General features: G+C 49.6%; 1 protein-coding gene across 11 annotated transcripts in view; it reads left to right on the top strand.

The window, feature by feature from the left end:
* Positions 1-883: 883 nt before the first annotated feature.
* OTOF (otoferlin) overlaps positions 884-23,373 on the top strand; it is an 875,032-nt gene continuing 852,542 nt past the window's right edge. For 5 of the 11 annotated variants that reach the window (XM_069233685.1, XM_069233691.1, XM_069233690.1 and 2 more), the window contains exon 1: positions 1,028-1,408. In XM_069233685.1, the coding sequence (XP_069089786.1) occupies positions 1,330-1,408 (79 nt within the window). In that variant the 5' untranslated portion in view covers positions 1,028-1,329. Of the gene's footprint in view, positions 1,409-23,373 lie in introns of all 11 variants that reach the window. The other 6 variants (XM_069233684.1, XM_069233687.1, XM_069233686.1 and 3 more) reach the window with 4 other exon arrangements.

The raw sequence follows: 23,373 nt of genomic DNA, 5'->3' as shown, positions 1-23,373 counted from the left end.
AGTGCGCCCTAATGAATCCACTGGAGCACAACAGGGTCGGACAGGAAACACTGAGCGGGGGCGGAAGCCACGGCTGCCCATACTCATTGTGTCACTTCCGCCCCATTGCCCTAGCACACAGGAAGACACCATGTTGTACTCCCAGCTGAGTCAGACCCCAGACCCGAGGATAACATATTGACAACTTGTTGTGGCATGGATTGGAAGTGGAAATTCACGCGATTGAGGATTGAAATGGGCCGCATGATTACATGCGGTAAATCTGTCTCCAGGTGCCCTGCTTTTGCCATTTAGGGCAATCAGGCACAGTGGAATAAAGTGAGCTGCACAAGATCACACAATTTTAGCAAGACATTTGTTGCGAGCAAAAGACACATATGGGAAAAACGGAAGAAGGAAAAACTAAAAAGCGTCATAAAGGGAGAAAGTAGAAAGTTGCAGGGTGAGCTGAAGGGGCAGGGGTGGCCGTAAATGGATTGAAGAGGCCCGAGATGGCTTCAGGATTATGCTGCCTCAGTATTCAGTGCTGACAGATTTAATTACAGCAGCCGAGTGTTTAAGAGAAGGGCCTTGAGCACCGGCACCTCTTTATTTACAAATTAAGCACTGGGCAAGAGGGGTTTGATTAGATGTGGCTTGTCTTGTGAAAACAGAGAATGTCGTTAGCTGGACAATGGAATTCACATGTAGCCTACAATTTAGCAGGACACGGTATTAGCCCGACCACATCAGAGGCACAACGTGCGCTTTGATGGGGTAATGTCACACTCCGAGTGCCTGACAGTGGCTGGAGCGCTTCGGAGAGCTAGGGGGTACTTGGAGGATGTAAACTGTTAGAGAAAGGAAGCCGGCTGAGGTCACGATTCTCTGGGTCGTCCCTGGCATCTTGACCTGCTGCTTTTAATGCACATATCTGATTTCTGTCGCTGAGTTGGTTTTCCTTAAAGCTCGCTGTGGTGTGGTAAGGTGGGGTTCCAGAATGGATTTCCGCCCACTAGCGGGCACCCCGAACACGATAGGCGACGAGGCGCTACCCACCCGGATTCCGGCAGTCAGGTGGCACGCAACACCTGAGCTGAGAGAAGGGACCCGGACCCCGTGAATTATTTATGGGATCCCCGTCAGCAGAAGGGGAGCAGGGGAGGCGGGCTGCCGGCGCTGGCGCCTCGGAGGAGTGCGGGGTAGGAGGAGGGCTGCAGAGCAGCCCCCGCCGTGGCGCAGCAGGCAGTGGTGAGGCAGGGAGGTACCGCACCGCTGCTACCGTCGGCGCCGCTCCGTCCATCCCCGGTGCCCGCATCCTGAGCCGGCCGGGCTCCATCCTCCCGCGGCATGGCTCTAATAGTGCACCTCAAGACCGTCACCGAGCTGCGGGGCAAGGGCGACCGCATCGCCAAGGTGGCCTTCCGAGGTAGGCTAAAGTTACCGGCGCGGCAGCGCCCACACGCAGCCGCGCAGCGCTATAACGCCAGCCACCTGCGTTGTGTCTGTAGTATTCTATGACACAGACTATGATGCTATACGGCGCGGCGCAGTATGGTGTAATATGTCGCGCTATGGCATTGTTTGGTGAGGTGTGATGTGGTAATTGGCGCTACATTACAGTACAGGGCGGCTTCCTCTGCTAGGATGTATTTAGTTTTACATTTTACCAACTGGTGTTCCTCGTGGTCGACTTTGTTATAGTACTGTTTGTCGTCATGTGTTTAGGCGCACCACCCCACAGTGCAGTATGGTATGATATGGGGTGCAGTTTTATCATATATGATATTCCGATACGTTAGATTGCATTTCGGTGACGTCCGTCGCTTAGGGCTAGGCACTTCCTAAAAGCTCTGCTAAGTTGTGTTAACTTGTCAGGGTGTTATATCATGCTGTGTCTTACATTGTGTTGTGTGACATTGCGGTGCGGTGGTTTATGTCTGACGTGCGTTGTGTTGCGTTTCGCTGTGATATGTGATATTCGGTTTCATTACATGATGTGTTGTGATGCGGGGGTGGGGGGTGTTCTGTAGTGCGCCATGCACTATACCGGGTTCTGTAGCTTGTGAATCCGTCACAGTGTGTGTAGACTACATAGGTAGCTATGGTACGAGACGGCGCCAATACTTGCAGACTGACAGCTTCTGGGCGCTATTATCTTTTGTGAAGGATTCTCCTGCGGACAACGAGCTGTAACAGTGAGATACAGAGGGGCTCCGGGTGGTTACAGGGAGGGCGGCGAGGATGGGAGAAGGGCATAGGGGGAAGGATGGAGGGAGAGGGCAGAAAGCCCGGGTTTGGGGTGACTGACTGTACTCCTGGGCTGTGCCGCCTCATCACTGTTGTGCAGTTTGTGTGTGTGAGTCCGCGCCTCGTGTACCAAGCACTGGTCACCACGGCGTGGCTCGCTTAGAAAGTCCGCTCTTAAGTTTTCATTGGGAGCTACAGCGCTGCGTGATTCCTCTCTCGGACATGTATGAGTAGACGTCCTCGTGTGAGTAAAGTACTGAACCCAGAGTACCACCGCCCTTGTACACGGTGCAGGTGATGGAAATATACACCTGGAAATACAGCCGTCCCTGTGCTCGGCGCTGTCTCGAAATACCGTTGTCATTGTACACGGTAGAAACATACACCCGGAAATACCGCTGTCCTTGTACACGGTGCTGAGGATGGGAATATACACCCGAAAATACTGTTCTCCTTGTGCACGGTACTGGGGGTGGAAATATAGACCTGGAAATACCCCTGTCCTTCTGCACGGTGCTGGAGGTGGAAATATACACCCATAAATACCGCTGTCCTTGTAGACGGTGCTGAGGATGGGAATATACACCCGAAAATACTGTTCTCCTTGTGCACGGTGCTGGGGGTGGAAATATACACCCAGAAATACTATTCTCCTTGTGCACGGTGCTGGGGGTAGAAATATACACCTGGAAATACCGCTGTCCCTGTGCACAGCCCTGGCAATGGAAATACCGTTGTCCTTGTACACGGTGGAAAGATACTCCCGGAAATACCGCTGTCTTTTAGACAGTGCTGAGGATGGGAATATACACCCGAAAATACTGTCCTCCTTGTGCACGGTGCTGGGGGAGGAAATATACACCTGGAAATACCCCTGTCCGTCTGCACGGTGCTGGGGGTGGAAATACCGTAGTCCTTGTACACGGTGGAAAGATACTCCCGGAAATACCGATGTCCTTGTGCACGGTGCCGAGGGTGGAAATATACACCCAGAAATACCGCTGTTCTTGTGCACGGTGTTGGGGGTAGAAATATACACCCGGAAATACTACTGTCCTTGTGCACGGTGCTGAGGGTGGAAATATACACCCTGACATACCGCTGTCTTAGTGCACGGTGCGGGGGTGGAAATATACACCCGGAAATACCGCTGTCCCTGTGCACGGCGCTGTCTCGAAATACCGTTGTCATTGTACACGGTAGAAACATACACCCGGAAATCCCGCTGTACTTGTACACGGTGCTGAGGATGGGAATATACACCCGAAAATACTGTTCTTCTTGTGCACGTGCTGGGGGTGGAAATATACACCTGGAAATACCCCTGTCCTTCTGCACGGTGCTGGGGGTGGAAATATACACCTAGAAATACCGCTGTCTTTGTGCACAGTGTTGTATATACACCCGGAAATACTACAGTCCTTGGACACTGTGCTGGGGGTGGAAATATATTCCCGGAAATACCGTTATCCATGTGCACGGTGCTGGGGTGGAAATGTACATCCGAAAATACTGTTCTCCTTGTACAAGGTGCTGGGGTGGAAATATACACTGGAAATACCCCTGTCCTTCTGCACGGTGATGGAGGTGGAAATATACACCCGGAAAGATCGTTGTCCTTGTACAATGTGCTGGGGTGGAAATATACACTGGAAATACCGCTGTCCTTGTGTAGGTGCTAAGAATATAAATATAGACCCAGAAATGTTTCCGCCTTGTACACGGCGAGTGCTTTACCACCACGGGGAAGTTGCGGTGCTCTCCCAACAAGAGGTCTGCACCGCTGTTTGAAGGTTTCGGTTCTCTCCCATTACAAGTAATGTTCCGCTACGGAGAAGTGCCGATACTTTCCCAAGAAACGTGTTGCACCGCTCTGAGAAGTGCTGGTACTCTCACGAGAAAGGCACTGGAGTTCTGCTGAGAAGTGCTGTCACACTCCCAATGCAATACGTGCACCCTTGCTCAGAAGGGCGGATACTCTCCCAGTTAGAGAGGTGCAGTTCTGCTTATAAGTGCTTCTGCGCTCCAAGAAAAAGTAGGGCTCCTTGTTGAGAAGTGCTGGCACTCCCCATTAATAGAGTGCAGCCCCGCTGAGAAGTGCTGGTTCTCTCCCTTTAATAGAGTGCAGCCCTGCTGAGAAGTGCTGGCACTCTCCCATTAATAGAGTGCAGCCATGCTGAGATGTGCTGGCCCTCTCCCATTAATAGAGTGCAGCCCTGCTGAGAAGTGCTGGTACTCTCCCATTAATAGAGCGCAGCCCCGCTGAGAAGTGCTGGCACTCTCCCATTAATATAGTGCAGCCAGGCTGAGAAGTGCTGGCTCTCTCCCATTAATATAGTGCAGCCAGGCTGAGAAGTGCTGGTTCTCTCCCATTAATAGAGTGCAGCCCTCCTGAGAAGTGCTGGTTCTCTCCCAGTAATATAGTGCAGCCAGGCTGAGAAGTGCTGGTTCTCGTCCATTATAAGAGTGCAGCTATGCTGAGAAGTGCTGGTTCTCTTCCATTATAAGAGTGCAGCCCTGCTGAGAAGTGCTGGTTCTCTCCAATTAATAGAGTGCAGCCCTGCTGAGAAGTGCTGGTTCTCTTCCATTATAAGAGGGCAGCCCTGCTGAGAAGTGCTGGTTCTCTCCAATTAATAGAGTGCAGCCCTGCTGATTAGTGCTGGTTCTCTTCCATTATAAGAGTGCAGCCCTGCTGAGAAGTGCTGGCACTCTTCCATTATAAGAGTGCAGCCCTGCTGAGAAGTGCTGGTACTCTCCCATTAATAGAGTGCAGCCCTGCTGAGAAGTGTTGGTACTCTCCCATTAATATAGTGCAGCCCTGCTGAGAAGTGCTGGCACTCTTCCATTATAAGAGTGCAGCCCTGCATAGAAGTGCTGGTTCTCTTCCATTATAAGAGTGCAACTTTGCTGAGAAGTGCTGGTTCTCGTCCATTATAAGAGTGCAGCTCTGCTGAGAAGTGCTGGTTCTCGTCCATTATAAGAGTGCAGCTATGCTGAGAAGTGCTGGTTCTCTTCCATTATAAGAGTGCATCCCTGCTGAGAAGTGCTGGTTCTCTTCCATTATAAGAGTGCAGTCCTGCTGAGAAGTGCTGGTTCTCTTCCATTATAAGAGTGCAGCTTTGCTAAGAAGTGCTGGTTCTCTCCCATTATAAGAGTGCAGCCCTGATGAGAAGTGCTGGTTCTCTCCCATTATAAGGGTGCAGCCCTGCTGAGAAGTGCAGGTTCTGTTTCATTATAAGAGTGCAGCCCTGCTGAGAAGTGCTGGTTCTCGTCCATTATAAGAGTGCAGCTATGCTGAGAAGTGCTGGTTCTCTTCCATTATAAGAGTGCATCCCTGCTGAGAAGTGCTGGTTCTCTTCCATTATAAGAGTGCAGCCCTGCTGAGAAGTGCTGGTTCTCTTCCATTATAAGAGTGCATCCCTGCTGAGAAGTGCTGGTTCTCTTCCATTATAAGAGTGCAGCTATGCTGAGAAGTGCTGGTTCTCTTCCATTATAAGAGTGCATCCCTGCTGAGAAGTGCTGGTTCTCTTCCATTATAAGAGTGCAGCCCTGCTGAGAAGTGCTGGTTCTCGTCCATTATAAGAGTGCAGCTCTGCTGAGAAGTGCTGGTTCTCGTCCATTATAAGAGTGCAGCTATGCTGAGAAGTGCTGGTTCTCTTCCATTATAAGAGCGCAGCCCTGCTGAGAAGTGCTGGTTCTCTTCCATTATAAGAGCGCAGCCCTGCTGAGAAGTGCTGGTTCTCTTCCATTATAAGAGTGCAGTCCTGCTGAGAAGTGCTGGTTCTCTTCCATTATAAGAGTGCAGCTTTGCTAAGAAGTGCTGGTTCTCTCCCATTATAAGAGTGCAGCCCTGATGAGAAGTGCTGGTTCTCTCCCATTATAAGGGTGCAGCCCTGCTGAGAAGTGCAGGTTCTGTTTCATTATAAGAGTGCAGCCCTGCTGAGAAGTGCTGGTTCTCTTCCATTATAAGAGTGCAGCCCTGCTGAGAAGTGCTGTTCTCTTCCATTATAAGAGTGCAGCCCTGCTGAGAAGTGCTGGTTCTCTTCCATTATAAGAGTGCAGCCCTGCTGAGAAGTGCTGTTCTCTTCCATTATAAGAGTGCAGCCCTGCTGAGAAGTGCTGGTTCTCTTCCATTATAAGAGTGCAGTCCTGCTGAGAAGTGCTGGTTCTCTCCCATTATAAGAGTGCAGCCCTGCTGAGAAGTGCTGGTTCTCTCCCATTATAAGAGTGCAGCCCTGCTGAGAAGTGCTGGTTCTCTTCCATTATAAGAGTGCAGCCCTGCTGAGAAGTGCTGGTTCTCTTCCATTATAAGAGTGCAGCCCTGCTGAGAAGTGCTGGTACTCTCCCATTAATAGAGTGCAGCCCTGCTGAGAAGTGCTGGTTCTCTCCCATTATAAGGGTGCAGCCCTGCTGAGAAGTGCAGGTTCTGTTTCATTATAAGAGTGCAGCCCTGCTGAGAAGTGCTGGTTCTCTCCCATTATAAGAGTGCAGCCCTGCTGAGAAGTGCTGGTTCTCTTCCTTTCAAATGAGAGAAGTGCAGGTACTGCACTTACTGTGCTAAAGTAGGACATGGAGCAGACACAGGGAGGGAACAGCAATGAAAAAGCCAGCCCGCGGCCGAAGCCTGTGAATGGTGGGAGCTCAGTCTGTACACTGGGGGTGGAAAGACCCGACCCTGCCTATCACAAGCCTGGATGTAGTTTATCACCAACTGGAGACAAACTCGCTTGTTGACATCAGTGATAATTGTAAACTGCCCTGTGATTGGTGGAGCTTCAGAAGTGTGCCAGGGTGGCTCCACCACGGACACAAATCCCTTCACAACCCACACCTCTCTGACCTCATCCTGCTACAACACTTGTAGAACTAGTGATGTGTGGGGCGGAGACAGCATCGCCCATGTACCCAGCATGTATGACAAGACAGAAGGTGGTGCAGGGCAGCACGGCCAGGTAATGCAGCCCGGTGTGACTGCAGGCTTTGTGCAAACAACATCACAAAGCACACAAGTCAGAAGTGACAACAGCGTCCAAGGCCTGGTGGGCTACGTACAGGGACAGCCACACAGCCCCCGTGGGCCGGAAATGGCAGGAATGTCCACATGGCGCCACCCGGGGCAGGATGTGACGGAAGGAAGCTCATGTGGGCGGGTCGTCCTGCAGGACTCTGCAAACTTCCTTTGCAGGGGGGACAGCGTTTTGCTGGGCACTGAGTATACATTAACCAGTTTTAACCAGTGATTCTTAAAGCTTTTATGATCCTGGCCTAACCCTCCACCCCCGTATGACTAGGACTGAATATGTTCTGGAAACCTGAGTGAGCCGAAACGTCACTTTGGCTCCTTTACCTTAGATTTAGATATTGTGATATTGTAATGACAAAGAGTTGGCAGGTCCTGTGCTGGAGTTTTTAGAAACGCCAACAATTCACTGGAATGACCCTGTATCCATCAGACAATCTGGGCTTTTAACATTATAATAGATATATATATGTCTATTATATATAATGGTTCTATGGTTCTATCTCATCTTTTTCGATCAATTTTCAAATCTCAGTAGAGAGACTGGGACAGCCGTCTCAGTGACAATAAATGAAAGAAAGCTTAGTCACATACTTTTTACGTTTCTCATAAACGATGCAACATATATCTTTGAGACACAGCTAATGCAGTAGAGTAACAAAGGCCCCCGCAGCCCCCGCGTGCGGGAAGGCCCCCGCGCTCCAGGCCCCCTCAGCACAGTACACGGGCAGCAGCCCCCTGACTGGGTCCAGAGGTGAGGGGACCCCCTCAACGGACTTTGCAGGGGGGGGGGGCTTCAAGTTTCGTTACGCCACTTAGCTAATGGTACAGGAAGATACACACTGTCATAGGTGCTCCTAGACAGTGATGAGTGCGTCGAGGCGCTGCGCTGGCCTGGAATGGTTGCGGCCCACCTCAAGGACCCTTCTGTGTCATTTCCTCAAGTTTTCATTCAGGTGTTGTGGCCATTCAGGTGTTGTGGCGAGTTTTTTGTCGAAATTCAGGCTAGACTCATCACTTAGCGTTGGTGCCCTGATACCAAGTAAGTCTTTTATTCTTTAGAGAAGATGTGTGGCGCCTCCCCTGACACTAGATGAAGGACTTTGCTTGTGCAGGCCGGTGACACCTTCTTCAGATGAGGTTTTTAGCCATTCCAACGCAGGCACTATCTCTCGCCCCTCTTCTTGGAATTGCTTTTTTTTTTACTCACAGTAGCATCTATGTTCCTTTATCACTATACACGTTGCACCCATGTTTTTGGTCCTGATGAGATCCGGTTTCTTTTCAAATGAATTAGCAGTGGGTCAAAATGTGAACAGTCTCGTAATCTGAAAGCTTGGATAACAAGAATTACAATAACGCAAACCACTAATTATAGTTTTTACATCATTTGGTTAATACTACATTCACGAACCAAGTTATGTCATTTCTTTTTGCATATGTTCCTTCCATAAATGTCTTCACCTTCCACAAGCACTGCGCCACAGCTGTTATTATTGTTTAGGACAACTTATATAAGTGTATACCTACCTGTACCATTAGTCATCTCTAAAAAGTATGTTTCATCCTTAATGGGAGATGTAAAAAGTATGTGCTTAAGCTTTCTTCATTTATTGACCTCAGAGCCCTGCTGAAGTCTCTCTGACACTTGGAAAGTGACCGAAACACATCCGACAGTCATTGTTAGATACATATATGGTGTATTCAGAGAGGCAGCTCGCAAGTGCCGAGCATGTCACACAGGGTGGCCATGAAGCAGTGATTAAATCCTCGGAGGAAGCACATGAGAAGTCCTTGGAGAACGTATACCTGAATTACGCAGACGTGTCAGAGGCAGTTGTACGCCAAGCTATCTAGGTCAGTGTTATGGACCAGCACTTAGATCAACTCCAAAATATTCGCTACCATCATAACGTTAAGGAAAGCACATATAGGGAAGTGTAGATTTACTATTCTAACTCCACATCTATGTACCTTGATCCTATAGTGGTGCCTGATGTTGGGAATGTACGTCCATGTTGATATTAAAGATTCAATATTTTAGGACCACACCATCTGAGGCCTGCCCGGGTACCACCAATGACGCAAGCCTTTTACCTTCCCAGAAGCCCCGAAGCAAGGCCTCTTCCTTGGGATTACTCCTGCAGACCTGCCAGCTTATAAACATAGACGTCACCGACATGACAGGGGTAGCGGAAGTGACATCACACGCCCTTTGACCTTCACTCACACACACTTACACATACACACAAATTAACACTTACACACATTCTCACATAAACACACTCTCACCTGCAGCTACGCACACAACATATATTTAAAAACATGTTCTACTTACCTCGGCTGCCAGGGAAGGGTCATATTCCAACTAATTGTTCTGCATTTTTATTACACTAATAGTGAATAATACAGTATTATTCACTATTAGTGTAAAGAAAAAATGTCAGAAAACAAAGAGTGGGGTCCCAACTGACAAGCTACCTCTGTGTTCCAATCCGGGCACTGAATCTGCCACATCTGGGGCAAGGGGTAGCAAAGGGGAAGGCAGGGGGTCGCAGCTGCGACCCCTGGCGACTCTTAAATGGCGTTCATGCTTATAAATATATTTCACCATGTGAGGAGAGGCGGGGCCTTGGATGGGGTGGGACCTCATGCTGAGAGCAACCTAAGAAGCACCCTGCACCCCCACAACCCCTCTTCCCACCCAAAAAAAAAAAAAATGGGTCGTATGGGCTGTGCCCGATGTCCCAGGATGTTTGCACACCCCCTTAATTGACATCGACTGCTTACGACCTCCAGAGACAAGCTGGAAAGCTATTTCGTGCAGTGGTTTGCGCTTGTCTTCCGCGCCACCCTGTGAGTTCGGCTCTGCACCGTGTGACAGTGGGAAGGGAGTTAAAAACGTGTGTCACACGGTGGCACTATGTGAGTTGGCAGGTCTGCTCTTACAAGACAGGTCTAGCTGAATTAAATTGAACCTGTTTAACCAAGACGACTATAAAGGAAAGTACAATTCTGCACAATCTGTCAACAGTTACCACAAATTTAAATGCACCATCTTTCAGGCTTCTAGAGCATCAGTGAGCTGCTGGGCACGTCTAGGCTCATTAAAGGTGCCTCACCGGAGCCTGTTATCTACACTGACTAGGTGCATGGACTGGCTGTTTCTGGTTAGGAAACAAAGACTTCTTAAAACTTTATTGCAGAAAAACAGCCAAGAACATCAGAGGAGGCGTTGGATCTTTTAAACACCCACTCACAAGTCCATCCATCCTAACGTGGGATTGCGAGGCGAGCTGTGAAATAAAAAAAAAACACAGGAAAGCAGATGGCTGGAGAAAAGAAACAGGCTATTAAAACATTTAAGAACGCTGGAGTGTTTTGATGGTCAAAGTTTTTTTTTTTAAGTATTGTAGTTAGCTCTCATTAAAGATGGTGAACAGCTGTCATTGGTTTAGAGATTGCAGCAATGGGGCTAGATTTCCATAATTCGTTTTCATACGATTTTGTAACCAAGAGACGGTGGTTGTAAGTTTGGCTTCATTGGAGCACCACCCTCACCCCTCCCAAGCCAACAGGATGGACTCACTTTGAAATCTACTGTCATCACGAACACTGGCAGGGTCAATTTAGGATTATATCATTCCGAAATCGGTAAATTGAGTACTTGTGGCAATAGTAACATCTGTTATCAGCAGTGCTTAGCAACTATTGATGCTCTAGGAAGCACTATTTAATGGGCCAGTGATTAATATTATTTATTAAAATGTTGTGAATCTCGTGCAATTGACGTCAGCACCCGGTGTGTCAGCGTCTGTATTTGTCAGAATGCAGAGGAATTTCGTCCGGTCCGAAGGCCAGTGTTAAGCGCTAAAAAAAGCAACTGGACCAGAGGTCTTCAAACTGAGGGAGGGGTCGTAGGGGGGCCTCAAGTGGTCCCGGGGGGGGGGGAGTGGGGGGGGCGCCAGACTCTGGCCAAAAGAAGCATTATACAGATAACAGGCCTTTGTTTTAAGCAGAAGCATGTTATTACATTTTTAAAAAGGTACCAGTACTTAACTGCAATGTTTAAATAGGTCTAGACATATTTAAACATTGCAATCTTTATAAAATAATTGTGAAAAATTCCGAAGGGGGGCCCAATGATTTTTATTTTTCAACTGGGGGGGCGACATTAAAAAGTTTGGAGACCACTGAACTGGACCCTCCTGTGGAGCCTAGAAGTACCTAGATGCGGCTGTGTAGACACGAGAAAAATCGCCTGACCCTGAAACGTCGGTCCTGTTAAATATTTTGAACACGCCAGTAATAATTGGTATCTGTTTCTGCAGGGTGTGGGAGTGATGCAAAGCTCACCCCATGGTGCCACCCCTGCGGAATGACTGTTCGGTACCAGTTACTCTATGTAAACAATGGAATGGAACCCACGGGTACTCCGGGACCAGGATAAAGTATTTTGAGAAGGAACAACGATCTCTCAAGTGAACATTTTCTCCAGTATAGTACAACATAGATACACAGTGGAGTCTATGTTAAATTTCCAAATGGAAACTATATTGCATTTATTGACCTTAAAACATCAATTAGTGGGGAAACTAGGCCTCACGTGAAACGTAATAAAGCCGGAAAATCCAATCTGGCACAATAGGGTTTGATTAATACTCAGGCATTCGACGTGTGACAGAATTATATACAATACAAAGGGATCGAAACATCCTCGACTGGAGTACCTTGACTAATTTTTCTGTATTTCTTTTGTTTGAGTTTTTAGGAGTATGCGTACCTAAGTACTCTGACCTTCTTATTGTATATAATTCTATGTCACCTGTCGAATGCCTGAGTATTAACGAAATCCTGTTGTGCCCGATTGGATTTCTCCGTCATTATAACATTTCACGTCATGCCTAGTTTCTATGTTGTATTGTAGTGGAGGAAATTTCAACTTAAGGGATTGTTGTTGTTCCTTCTCAAAATGTTAGGCACGAGTGACGTAAGTGTACAGTGAATGATTGAATGAATGTGAAAGGGCGTGTAGCGCAGAAAAGAACGAGCTATATTATCAAACCTATCGGGAGGACGTAGGAACATTTTATCCCTCAAGCCTTGTTGCCGTCTTCCGAGGGCGTTGGATACCACCCTCTGCAAAGGTCGTTAACTGCTGTTAATTGAAAGGGTGTGTAACGAGGGGCGGGCAATTAACAACCGTTAATGGCAGGTGGCCTGTTAGAGACGAGTTTATTCTCCTTCCCACGCACACGCGGATGACCGGGTGAGCCCTCCCTGCATCATCACGACGATGTCTAGCGCATCTTCTCATCAGGGCGCTTGGCGTGCTGTTACCCGGTTCAGCCTCCCGGGTAGAGGGGTGCTTGCCTCGGTGTAAGTCAGGCTTTGAATAATTCTGCCACCTATTCTCTGTCTTCCAAACTGTCGGAGCCTCGTGTGCTCAGGAGCTCTCATCTCGTTGAGTTATTTCACTCGCCATAGCACATTTCTACCACTTGTAGCGTTCACTGGCGCTATCCGAGTATAGGCGCCCGTCACGGTCCTGAGGTTGTCAGCACAGAGTCAAGGTGGTCTCTAGATGCTGTGCTTGATGCTATGTAGTAATTCGTCTATCTATGCTCCTGCTGCTCGTGTGTGTATGTTTTACATCCATCACTAGTCCCCAGGAAGCCGCTAGAGTCTTGACTACATCTTTCAGGGTACAGGATGCCTGCCAGGACTGGGGCCCAGGGGACAGCAGCTCTCCACTGCACCTGCTGCACACTCACCTGAGGTACTTCAACATACTCATGAGAAAGCCTCATGGGTCAGTCGCCACCTGCTGAGGAGGCCTATGATGACGAGTCAAGTACTAGCAGGTTCGACACAGCATTTCATCCTTCTCAGTCGATGAAATGAGTACCACTGAGCTGGTTAATAGCAGTATCGATTATTCCCCACTCTGGAAAGTCACAAGACTGCACCTCCATCATCAGTTAAGATCGTGAGCCACGTCGGCACCTTAGGGATGGGGTGAGCACCTCTCCTCATGCCATCACTGACGCTGGTTCTAGTCCTGGGCTTTTAATCCACAATTCACTGCAATCAGATGGGTTACTTTAATTCGTTCAATGGAAGCACGCAAGGACTACAAGACCCAGAATGCATTACGCTATCACACTTAGGTCCAAGATTGGAAATCCCAACACAATAGGAGAGGGACACATTAGCATAGGCAATGTGCATCATTGGCCCTTCATCGTAAGAAGGGTCGTCACAACCTTATTATGCCCTCATTTGCATTCATAGAAGGGGTCACAACTTCTCAATGTATATTATATATGCAAGTAAATATACAATTTACAGTGCACATGTTCATATATAAACCACATTCACGGGTCTAACATGGTTTGATTTTACTGGTGCCCCGAAGACGCTTACTGACTATTTGAGCACTATATAAAAAACAAGATATTAACCTAAATGGAGAGGTTGAAACTAACATTTAAGTTATTTTACTACTGTACGTCATAACCGTACTTTTCACATAATAAGAAGGCGACTTCTGAATGAACCAAGATGCATTTCAAAATAATGGCTACACGTGCTTGGTGCACTTAAAGGGACAGTTTTTTCAATAAGTACATGTTCTTCCTTCAATTTTAGAATGCGTGAGTGCTTGTATGTCTCTGACTCCCCACCTCAGGCCCCCTTGAACAATGTCGACCAGTCTCCCCCACCTTGACTTTCTGAGGGAGGCTCCTGGCAACGACGGGGGCTCCTGGCAATGAAGGGGGCTCCTGGCAATGCCTGATCCTCGCGCACCTTTCAGTCAACAGTGTGAGAGGTCCTGGCCCAATCCTTGGGCACTTATCCTAAATTATTGGTGGGGCCCCTAGCCCCCCACGCCGTTTTAACCATGGCACCTATGCCCGTCCGGAGGCTGTGCTCTCTCGTTCACGGAGGGGTCACTGGCTTTGGATGGTGGTTTGGGGGGGGGGGGGGGGGGGGGTTTGCAGAGCGAGGGTTAGGCTGCCAGAAAACATGGTGCCTTGAGCGGCCTTTGGGGTCTAACTACCCATGGGGCAGCAGGTGCAGTGGCACCAGGGCCTTGCTGCGCCCCTGCCCGCTCTGCCTCGGGCCTCATCCTCCTCGCGCCGGCAGGCACGAGCCCCTCCAGCTCACAGGTACCACTCATCATCATAGACTGTGAGGTGCCTATTAGCAGCCGGGCCGCTGCGAGGCCGAGGTTTAAACAGACGCCAAAAGCCCGGCTCGGGGACATCTCCATCCAAATCCCAGAGAGAGGGGTTCAAGCCTTAGTCATACAGGAGAGGAGCAAGCTGGCGCTGAGAGGAGGTATCTGCACCACCGGAGCGTGGCTTTCCCACCAGAGCCGAGGTGAGATATCCGTTACACAGCCCTCTTCACGGAGCTGAGGTGAGATATCTGGAGCGCTGTCCTGTCCACAGAAGTGAGGTGCACCTCTCCAACACTGTCCTGTCTTCACTGTCACCCGAGCTGAGGTGAGATACCTGCACCTCTCCAACACTGTCCTCTCTCCAACACTGTCCTCTCTCCGAACTCAGGTCAGATATCTGCACCTCTCCAACACTGTCCGGTCTCCGAACTGAGGTGAGATACCTGCACCTCTCCAACACTGTCCTCTCTTCACTGTCACCTGAGCTGAGGTGAGATACCTGCACCTCTCCAACACTGTCCTCTCTTCACTGTCACCTGAGCTGAGGTGAGATACCTGCACCTCTCCAACACTGTCCTGTCTTCACTGTCACCCGAGCTGAGGTGAGATACCTGCACCTCTCCAACACTGTCCTCTCTCCAACACTGTCCTCTCTCCGAACTCAGGTCAGATATCTGCACCTCTCCAACACTGTCCGGTCTCCGAACTGAGGTGAGATACCTGCACCTCTCCAACACTGTCCTCTCTTCACTGTCACCTGAGCTGAGGTGAGATACCTGCACCTCTCCAACACTGTCCTGTCTCCAACACTGTCCTCTCTCCGAACTCAGGTCAGATATCTGCACCTCTCCAACACTGTCCTGTCTCCGAACTGAGGTGAGATACCTGACCCTCTCCAACACTGTCCTCTCTTCACTGTCACCCGAGCTGAGATATCTGCACCTCTCCAACACTGTCCTGTCTCCGAACTGAGGTGAGATACCTGCACCTCTCCAACACTGTCCTGTCTCCGAACTGAGGTGAGATACCTGCACCTCTCCAACACTGTCCTCTCTCCGAACTGAGGTGAGATACCTGCACCTCATCAACACTGTCCTCTCTCCGAACTGAGGTGAGATACCTGCACCTCTCCAACACTGTCCTCTCTCCAACACTGTCCTCTCTCCGAACTCAGGTCAGATATCTGCACCTCTCCAACACTGTCCGGTCTCCGAACTGAGGTGAGATACCTGCACCTCTCCAACACTGTCCTCTCTTCACTGTCACCCGAGCTGAGATATCTGCACCTCTCCAACACTGTCCTGTCTCCGAACTGAGGTGAGATACCTGCACCTCTCCAACACTGTCCTGTCTCCGAACTGAGGTGAGATACCTGCACCTCTCCAACACTGTCCTCTCTCCGAACTGAGGTGAGATACCTGCACCTCATCAACACTGTCCTCTCTCCGAACTGAGGTGAGATACCTGCACCTCTCCAACACTGTCCTCTCTCCAACACTGTCCTCTCTCCGAAGTCAGGTCAGATATCTGCACCTCTCCAACACTGTCCGGTCTCCGAACTGAGGTGAGATACCTGCACCTCTCCAACACTGTCCTGTCTCCGAACTGAGGTGAGATACCTGACCCTCTCCAACACTGTCCTCTCTTCACTGTCACCCGAGCTGAGATATCTGCACCTCTCCAACACTGTCCTGTCTCCGAGCTGAGGTCAGATACCTGCACCTCTCCAACACTGTCCTGTCTCCGAACTGAGGTGAGATACCTGCACCTCATCAACACTGTCCTCTCTTCACTGTCACCCGAGCTGAGGTGAGATATCTGCACCTCTCCAACACTGTCCTTCTCTCCAACACTGTCCTGTCTCCGAACTGAGGTGAGATATCTGCACCTCTCCAACACTGCCCTGTCTCAGAACTGAGGTGAGATACCTGCACCTCTCCAACACTGTCCTCTCTCCGAACTGAGGTGAGATACCTGCACCTCTCCAACACTGTCCTGTCTCAGAACTGAGGTGAGATACCTGCACCTCTCCATCACTGTCCTGTCTCAGAACTGAGGTGAGATACCCGCACCTCTCCAACACTGTCCTTCTCTCCAACACTGTCCTCTCTCCGAACTGAGGTGAGATACCTGCACCTCTCCAACACTGTCCTTCTCTCCAACACTGTCCTCTCTCCGAACTGAGGTGAGATACCTGCACCTCTCCAACACTGTCCTGTCTCAGAACTGAGGTGAGATATCTGCACCTCTCCAACACTGTCCTTCTCTCCAACACTGTCCTTCTCTCCAACACTCTCCTCTCTCCAAACTCAGGTCAGATACCTGCACCTCTTCAACACTCTCCACTCTCCGAACTGAGGTCAAATACCTGCACCTCTTCAACACTCTCCTCTCTCCGTAGGCCTCCAAAGCGGCCCACACTCCCCCCGCCAGGAATACACGAGAGACAAGCTTTACTCGTTGGAAGAAGTATCTTTTATTTCAAAAAGACATAATTCAAAATAACTCATAACTTCAACAAGCCAAACATCAAATAGCAAGTATAGCAAGGTTAGTCAACAGGGAAAACATTTTTATTTACATGTTACTGAGAAATTCTTGTGACCATAACCAATCTGACAGGATCCCTTCCTGTCCTGAACCACCATTTGGACCACACAGGTGACCCATGTCTCACCTGTATCCATAGGAGGGACGGTTACCCTGCCTACACGGTACCTTGTCCTCCAGTTTCGGGTTCCGCCCCCCCTCCAAACACCAATCAGCCCTGGGGTGTAATGGGGGGAGCCAAGAGCTGGAGCCCCATGTTCTCCCCCAGCGATCTGAGGTCTCTTACCCCCTGATCTGGTGTGTACATCCGCTGGTTGGCTCAGAACTTCAGGATCCTATCCCAGATGTCCTCCTGGAGGCCCCACCTTGGGGACCCCCTCCTATTGTTTCTAGTCACATTTTTTATCTCAATTTTCCAACATCTTTCCAAACTACTAAACATAAAGGAGAGGGTGGGTGGGTCAATCGCGGGCCGCGCACCAGGTCCCGCCGCCGCACACAGGAAAAGAAGGTCTAGCCTTCTTGGGGGGGCCTTAAATAGCCCCCCACCAGTATGCGGCAGCCGGAACCGGCGCACGCGAACGTCAGCCCCACGTCATGCCCCCTGCAGGATTGACTTCCGCCCTAACGCCTCGCGAGGCGCCAGGGCGGAAATCCGGCCGAACTTCGGCACCCCCGGCAGAAGGAAAGGGGGGAGTGCCCCAGGGCCCTGGAGGCCCCGTCTCCTAACGGGACGCGCCCCCCCACTGCGGGGCGGGTGCTTTTCCCTAGGATCCGGAGGCCTCCAAAGCAGCCCACACTCCCCCCGCCAGGAATACATGAGACGACAAGCTTTACTCGTTGGAAGAAGTATCTTTTATTTCAAAAAGACATAATTCAAAATAACTCATAACTTCAACAAGCCAAACATCAAATAGCAAGTATAGCAAGGTTAGTCAACAGGGAAAACATTTTTATTTATATGTTACTGAGAAATTCTTTTGACCATAACCAATCTGACAGGATCCCTTCCTGTCCTGAATCACCATTTGGACCACACAGGTGACCCATGTCTCACCTGTATCCATATGAGGGACGGTTACCCTGCCTACATGGTATCTTGTCCTCCAGTTTCGGGTTCCGCCCCCCCTCCAAACACCAATCAGCCCTGGGGTGTAATGGGGGGAGCCAAGAGCTGGAGCCCCATGTTCTCCCCCAGCGATCTGAGGTCTCTTACCCCCTGATCTGGTGTGTACATCCGCTGGTTGGCTCAGAACTTCAGGATCCTATCCCAGATGTCCTCCTGGGGGCCCCACCTTGGGGACCCCCTCCTATTGTTTCTAGTCACATTTTTTATCTCAATTTCCGCCACAAGGGCGACCAGGGCCCAAAAGGTCATTCGCCCTCCCCACCCAAAAAAGAGGCTGCAGGCAAAAAACCCACATGTCACGGATAAATTGGTTGGTTCCTTCGTCAGATAAATGAACCTGGTCACTGTGAAACATGTGCGCGCCTTTCAGCAGTTTGTGGGGGATAATCCATAAGCGCCCTGGGCCCGGGCAGTGTTGAAGGCGACCAGGGGCCCAGGGTCCTTCGCCCTCCCCACCGAAAATGAACCATGGGAAAAAGGCCCCAATGACCTCACTGCATCGGTCCGTGCCCACATCAGAGATATGCACCCTGTTCTTAGCATCTGATTGCACCACCACTAGTCTTATGTAGGGTATTCCCCGTATGCCCTGAACCGGGGCAGTACCATGGTAGGCTTACCCTTCCATGACCAAGTCTCACCTGTATACGGCAATGAGGTCCGGGAACAGAAGTCCCCCGCCCCCCTCCACCTTCAGGACCAGTCGTTGTAGGTGAGCGACTCTCAGCCCAACAATCACCACTGTGCATGCTGCGCAGCCCATGTCGGCCTGGGCTTACGGAGCGGAGGCAACCTGTAAGCCGCCCGCCAGACAAAGGAGTGACTGAGCATTCATAACCCATCCAGCTACTGAAACAGAAGAAAACAAGCATGAGTGTGTTTTACAGAAGCGAGGCATAAGCGAAGCAGAATAGCATTTGTCAATGCATCACCGGCTGAATACAACGCCAGCAGCAGACAGGGGGGGCCCTAGCCGCTTGCTCCTGCTTACCCCGAGAACGTACCACCGTTTGCCGCCGCCTTGAAGAAATGACTGCCAAATAACCAGTTGGGGCCTCGGTTACTCCTGAGTCCGCCGCCTTGTCTGAAGAGGGCCAATACCGAACCCGTTCATCTTCACCCGTGTGAAGGAAAACCTTGCTGAGGAAGTGCACACCTCTCTAACAGGAATTGGGGGTTGCTGCCTTACAGATTTCAACTGCCCACCAACAGGATGCCTTTAAGTCAAATGAGCAGCTGCTCGCTGCGGTCTCAGCCGAATGTTGCTGAAGCATCATAGGGTTCTGGCCGGAACCGGCCTCCTAGGGAGTGGGACCACGGGGGTTCCAGCAACAGGGCGAGAGAGAGACGGCCCGCTAAGGAGAGAGAGAGAGAGGGAGACAACCTGCAATTGACCCAGCGAGGGTTTGCTATGCCCTCCCGCTAGGCTTGCATTGGGCAGGGAAAGGAGCCCCAAGGCTCGAGAAGGGAGGGACTCGTGTAAGCTGTGCAATGACTCATGAGATGTGAGTGCAGTCATGCTGGCGCACATCGGTGCCCTTCTGCCAACACCACCATGATGGAACAGCGCCAATTAACGGAACGAAGAGATATGTATTTGACAAACATACCTATGAACCCAAGGGCAAGGAACTGAACAGGTATCACACGGGTACCCCTTTGAATTGCCTGAGTCATTTACGGACTCACAGTAGCTTGGTTACTGTAAAATTGGTATTCATTGTTCTGACCTCAAAAAGGATAAAGGGGGTGGGCTCCCAAATGATTAGGTATCTCACCCGCCATAGGTGAGAGATAGGGTGGCCCGGGGCAGGAGCCCCCACACCCCTCAATTCGAGCCACTAGGCAATGAAATATGTTCGTGTTTAAGCCTTTCACCCCGCGATGCAACCAAAGGTCAACAGAAGCTCCATCTACCAGCTCCCACTGCTGGTTACCTAAGATGCAGACATTGTGGCACCACCAGGGAGCTAAGGAGCCTTCCCACCCTATTTCTTGCCGGACCTTCCTTAAGTGCTGGTAGTGCACGCGCCCCGGCTGTGCCTACAGGTAATAACGCAAACCCTAGCTGGTTAAGCTACCCCAGCCCCAGGAGCCACCTTGGAGATTCTGTATATGACTAGGGTTCTTTTCCTACTGCCCAGGCTTTAAAGGCTGGAGAACACCGCAAGACGCAGAGTAGCATCAGGTTCTATGCAAGTCCTGCGGTGAGCCATGATAACTTGGCACACTAAATTACGTATATTTAATGCCCCCTCAAATTATTGCTGAGGAAAATTGTTTCTGTGCCAAGAGAGTATTTGGTGCCGACCTTGCCTTCGTGAGACCTAACCGCTGACCTCGTCCCTGCCCCGAGTTTAAAGCAGGAATCGGGGATCTACATTATTGCTATGTATTAATGCCTGCCCGGGACCAAGCCCAGCCCCCTACGTGCTCTCCGAATTAGAGTTTGCTAACAAGGATGACCTACTCCTTGATTGAATTCAATGCTTATTAATTGGTAATGCCTAATTCAGTTGTACCATTCATTCCACCTGATGGTACTTCTCACACCCGTCTGCAAATTATGAGCAGCGATGAGCCGAAAGGAGCAGAACTATAACCACTGGCACAAATACCTATTAACCACTTTTCATGTTACATAAGCACTCCCCCATGGAGCTTGCATGGTTCCTGACCAGTGCTAACATGACCTACCAGACTTTAGCAACGGAACATTTCATTTGTTCCCTCTTCATACACTCCTCATTGAATTTTCACCTGCAAATGTCCACCTTAGAATCAGAATGACCAGTAATTGGCGCAACCAGTATCTCTAACCTGCTGCTCCCGGAAGTATTGGTCACTTAACCGAGTTTTGGGACAACTGATGAAACTGTGTAATAAAAAAAACCAGGACAAACCACCGCTACCCATGAGGAAATGCTCCGACGAAAGGGCCCCATCACCCCTTAGCACCCTTGTGAACAAAGCACCTCCAGCCTGAGGACTTTCGTCCCTCCCTAAGAAACAGCGAGGCGTCTCGTCTGTCTCGCCGAGAAGGTGAACCATTGATAAACAAGACACTAAGGGGGTTATTCCAACTTTGGAGGAGGTGGTAATCCGTCCCAAATGTGACGGATTTACCACCAGCCGTATTACTAGTTCCATAGGATATAATGGACTTGTAATACGGCTGGTGGTATATCCGTCACTTTACCGTCACTTTTGGGACGGATTACCACTTCCTCCAAAGTTGGAATAACCCCCTAAATCTACACTCGGGAACAGGAATGCTGTTAAAGTATATATGTAGACCCAGCACCAAGGATTCATACCGTATGTGTGTTGATTAAGAAATGATTCTAACCTGAGAGCGAACTACCTCAAAGGAGAGTAGTTAGTTCAAAAGAAACTGTAGACCCAATGTACTTATGCGAAAAGCAACTACACTTGATGATAATTCATAGAACACTATTTATTTTGTTGTTACCTATGAAAGGAAGTGACTGTTCGTTAACCAGCCAAAAGAAGGAGAGAAATGCCTTTCTTAACTAAGAAGGAAGCGTAGTCTGGGCGAACTTCTATTGGCGATGCAAATCCAGTGCGATATATCAGACACCATAACAAGGCCCAGTACACACGAGGGTACGAACCCACCTTCCCATACTCCGATTCCTCGTTCATCAAGTTTACGGACCCCTGACCGGGGGGGGGCTGCCCAGAGGCCCTAGACCTTGCCACTGAGCTATAGCTCCTTAATGTGCAACTAAACCCAGCAAAGTGCAAATCTTCCCTAGGGAATGACCGCGCTTCCCGCCATTTGCCTATGGTGAGAGTATCAGCTACAGCATTCCATAACTCCCAACCATACCGTGGAGTGTACTAACGAACAACACAGCACAGGTACACCACATGGATGGGTGTCCGCATGTTTGCTACAACAATTTCCATTGAACATGACTAATTCAGCACCTAAGAACAAACACTATAGGGCGAACTAGAACAGTAAAGATGCCCTCTTTTGTGTTGGTAGCCATAAAATTACCACAACATGCTCCCCTTTGATCACCAAGTACCCCTAGACACCGGTACCTGACTTAATGACAGTCATAACACCCTCCCAGCCCAGTATGGCTCAGCCACCAGACTGCTGTGAGGGATCCCTGGCAGCATCCATTTACGCGCAACGGATATCAGCTCGCAATGATTAAAAACCATCATGACAGTAAAGAAGCTATATAAAATAGAATATACTCAAGGAACCGTTGATATTTTGACCTCAGGATCTCCTCATTATGAGGCAGGCGCTCTAGCGACCCAAAACACAGCGCTCCAAACCCAACACCACACTTCCAAAAGGCTGCTAGGACAGCTGACGCCCCGCCTCGCAAGCCAGGTAGCATGCCAAGCCTAGGCACGCGTTCAGAGCCCGAAATAGAGGCATTAGATGTGGGAGACCCATTCGAGAGTACTACCCTGACATTGCACTGTAAATCGCTACGCTGCACATAGCACCGCTGATGGTTTAGTGAATTAGAATTCTTGTAAACATGTTCCGATCGTCACTGGACATGTTAACCTCGGGCGCTTTTGGGATCAATAGTTCTACTTGGACAACCCGCTGTAAATTGAACTAGGACACGATAGACTTAACCCGGCGCGGGCGGTCCACCAAACTCATAACTATGCCGGATTAATCACCGCCCAAAAAGGCCCAGAGTAGCGTGAGAATTAGCTCACCCACGACAGTAAAAAACGGTGCAACATAAAGTCGGTAATTTGTTTCTGCGACCAACATGAAGTTAAAGCAGAAGTAATAACCATTTTTGTACTAATTACTGCACCGACGAGCCTTCACTCCAGCAAGGTAAGGAGCCTAACGATAAAGCCTTGCAGATGTTAATAAACAACCGTACATGCTTAACACGGTACGGGCGGTCTACCATGGCCGGCCGGATTAACCCCTGCGAAGTAATAACAATCTTTGTGAAAATAACCTCACAGACCCGCATTCGCTCTAGCACAGATGGCGATTTTTCTCTGCGGCCAACGTTAAGTTTAAAGCAGAAGTAATAACGACCTTTGTGAAAATAACATCACAGACACGCATTCGCTCTAGCACATATGGCGATTTGTCTCTGCGACCAACGTGAAGTTACGGCCGAAGTAATAACCCTCATTCTATTTAAAACATCATAGACACGCATTTGCTCTAGCAAGGTATAGAGCCTAATGATTAAAGCCTTAGTTTCCACATAGTTTTTGCCAAACCGCCAA

This window comes from Pleurodeles waltl, chromosome 5 (genome assembly GCF_031143425.1).
Source record: "Pleurodeles waltl isolate 20211129_DDA chromosome 5, aPleWal1.hap1.20221129, whole genome shotgun sequence".
NCBI classification, from domain to species: domain Eukaryota; kingdom Metazoa; phylum Chordata; class Amphibia; order Caudata; family Salamandridae; genus Pleurodeles; species Pleurodeles waltl.
The sequence above is the reverse complement of the archived record's forward strand: the minus strand, read 5'-3'. Positions and strand labels throughout refer to the sequence as shown.